Source organism: Aplysia californica, unplaced genomic scaffold (genome assembly GCF_000002075.1).
Source record: "Aplysia californica isolate F4 #8 unplaced genomic scaffold, AplCal3.0 scaffold00029, whole genome shotgun sequence".
NCBI classification, from domain to species: domain Eukaryota; kingdom Metazoa; phylum Mollusca; class Gastropoda; order Aplysiida; family Aplysiidae; genus Aplysia; species Aplysia californica.
The window spans coordinates 1,289,765-1,292,545 of record NW_004797299.1 but is presented as its reverse complement, the minus strand read 5'-3'; the positions used below and the strand labels follow the sequence as shown (position 1 = coordinate 1,292,545).

At 41.2% G+C, this 2,781-nt stretch overlaps 1 protein-coding gene across 1 annotated transcript in view; it reads left to right on the top strand.

The window, feature by feature from the left end:
* LOC101851915 (low-density lipoprotein receptor-related protein 2) overlaps window positions 1-2,411 on the top strand; it is a gene marked incomplete at its 5' end in the record, with an annotated part of 6,471 nt that extends 4,060 nt beyond the window's left edge. Inside the window, one exon of the mRNA XM_013091111.1 lies at window positions 2,392-2,411. Coding sequence (XP_012946565.1) covers window positions 2,392-2,411 — 20 coding nt within the window. The remainder of the gene's footprint in view (window positions 1-2,391) is intronic.
* Window positions 2,412-2,781: the final 370 nt, after the last annotated feature.

Sequence of the window (2,781 nt, the reverse complement as noted above, 5' to 3'; positions counted from 1 at the left end):
GCAATATTTCTGAAGCCTCAGTGGGGTGAACGATGAACTATTTTTTATAACGAAGAAAAATTCCTAAACTAAATCCTAGTCTCCACTATTCTTTTAGAATTTTATTTACACTCGGTTCCGGAATGATGACGACGATGATGAAAGTTCCGTGTAAGCTTTTAACACTACATGTATTTGTGAGCAATTTTAACGTATCTATACGCTCAGCCAGGACCATGGCAGTAACGACTTCGCTTTTCTTTTTCCGAGCTTCGACTTAATGAAGCCTTATTGGCGAAACGTTGAACATCCAAGCCTATTCGAATATCTGATTTAACGTGACCAACCCTATTAAAGCCTAAAGTATATTTTTTTTCTGCATTAAAACATGATGATGGACAGCAAAACAATCAAGTGTAGATCTAGTTCGACTTCTTAGTCTTCTTAACAATTAATCTTTACGATTTCCTTGGGTAGAACAATTGGGATTCTCGTGGTCTAGAGGTTAAGAGCCTCTCTTCCAATGGGTCCCGGGTTCGAATCCAGATATCGACGAAACACTTTCTTTTCTAAAATGTTCTCCTTACACATCCTTTCCTGCTCTCAAACAATGTTCTGTCGTCTGCTTTCGTCTTCACTTTCTGCCCCCACCCACTCACCTCCCTTGCCCCCTCCTCTGCGCTAGCTACTGTCTCTTTTTGCAGCCCATCTATTGCTAAGTCTTGGTTGAAGCAAATTGCAGACGAAAGCTTATGACGAATATACGAAAATGACAGGCAAAGTTCATTGGACACACAATGCGGAAAGAAGCATTGAAGAATATTATAAAAACAGACAAGTTTGTTGGAAAAAGAGGCAGAGGCAGACAGAGGGAAAAGATACTGGACAGGTTGATAAAGTGGCTGGGAACAGCAAGAGCTACAGACACCATCGCTGCAATGTAAAACAGAGTGAAGTGGAGGTCCATGATCCCCCCCCCCCCCCTCCTCCCGCCAGTCGGCGATGATCCACTGCTACTCCTTGGCTCCTTCTCACTGCTGTCTTTCAGCCACACCCCTGATCTTATAGTAGGTAAAATCTACACCTAGCCTTCTCTGCTGGGCAATCAGGAGGGGGCGAAAAATATCCGTTCCAGAAGCAAGGCTCGAACCTGGACTTTCCGCTTCGGCGACGAGCGCACTAACTTCTCTGCCACCGCACAGAATTTCCTACCAACTGAAAATGTTTAATGTGTCCCACGCGCTCATATGACCATATGCAGTTGCGAATGCCGTAGTGTAGTTAAATCTACAACCAAAAAAAAAAGAAGAAAGAAAAAAGAAAAAAAGAAAAGGAAGAAGAAAAAAAGGGATATGTGAAACAATGCACCCTAGTAGACAGAAAGAGGTACCGGTACTCGATAAAATTACTTCCCCATGCGGGATCATCGAACTCAAGTCTTCTGTGCGCATCGGTAGGCTTAAGTGAAGCATGTCAGTTTGTCACAGGTCCTCCTCGCCTCGACTGTGCCCTGCATGATGGAAGTTATCACTGACACTCTCAAAAGGAGTAAATGAATGATTGATTGATAGCATGAATTGAATTTTATTTTTCAACTGTTTTTAAAGAGAGAACATTCATTGTTGAAATTTTACAGAGTAATTTGGTTTGATTTGCATACAAAAAGGAAGAAATATTGAACAACACAATAAGCTGAATTGATATTTAAGAGGCACTAGATCTACCTTTACAACACCAATTTGAACGTAGGGTCACCAATGTGGAAATGTTAAGGAAAACAAGACAGATCCCAGTCAGATATGAGGTAGGAAGAAGGCGGTGGCGATGGATTGGACATACTCTCAGGAAGTCAGGCGAAGCTGCATAACAAAGAAAGTTTTGGATTGGAACCCACAGGGTAAGAGATCAAGGGGAAGATCGCGTGGAACCTGGAGAAGAATCACAGAAATAGATGTGCTGAAAAGTGGGAAGACATGAAATAACTTCAAGAGGCTAGCCCAGGATAGAGAAAGGTGGAAGGTGTTTGTCCGCGGCCTATACCCTGGTGCAGGGTGAGAAAGGCAATGATGATGCTGTCTGAGACGATGTGGGATGCTCTTTCTCGGGCCTTATTCCTGTCTCTTGCCATTCTTCCCGCCTGAGTTGTTTTGGTTCCTAGCCAAGCTTCCATACGTCATGTTGTATCTTCTGTAAGGTCTTGCACCCTTCCTCTCTTGCCTTCTACGTTTGCTTCCAGGATATACGTTTCTTGGGTGAATCGTGGTAACCAAAACCTACCTAAATTTTTATTAATTCATTTGTTTATTTACTTTGTTTGTTTGTTTGTTTGTTTGCTGGGTTTTTTTAAACATTAAAATAACACTGTAACGTGTATAAGTATAAGGTGTCAACCTGTCGAAAATTGTCGCCTAGGCAATGAGCGGTCGTCTTAGACAATTCAAACTTCACATTATCAACAGAGCGATGAGAGGAAAGTATGCTACTTTTTTAAAGTTTTATTTTTTAAATGTAGTTTTGTCGTCCTTTTCTGCAATCAGCCTTGTAAGTAATTGTACAAATCACGCTTATAGTTTCCTGTTTCCTGTAAATATTCTTAAAACTTAAACTATGCTTGGAATATTTTTACTCTGGCACCCACACACAGATGCACTGATCTGAGTACTAAACTGCCACAATTTTTGCAACAGAACTCACGTATGACCACTTAAAACCCTTGCAAAAAATTGTTTTCAAGTAATTATAATATCAATCCTAATTGCCAAAACATAAAATCATTGTGAAATGCAGGGGGCTTGCCCCCTG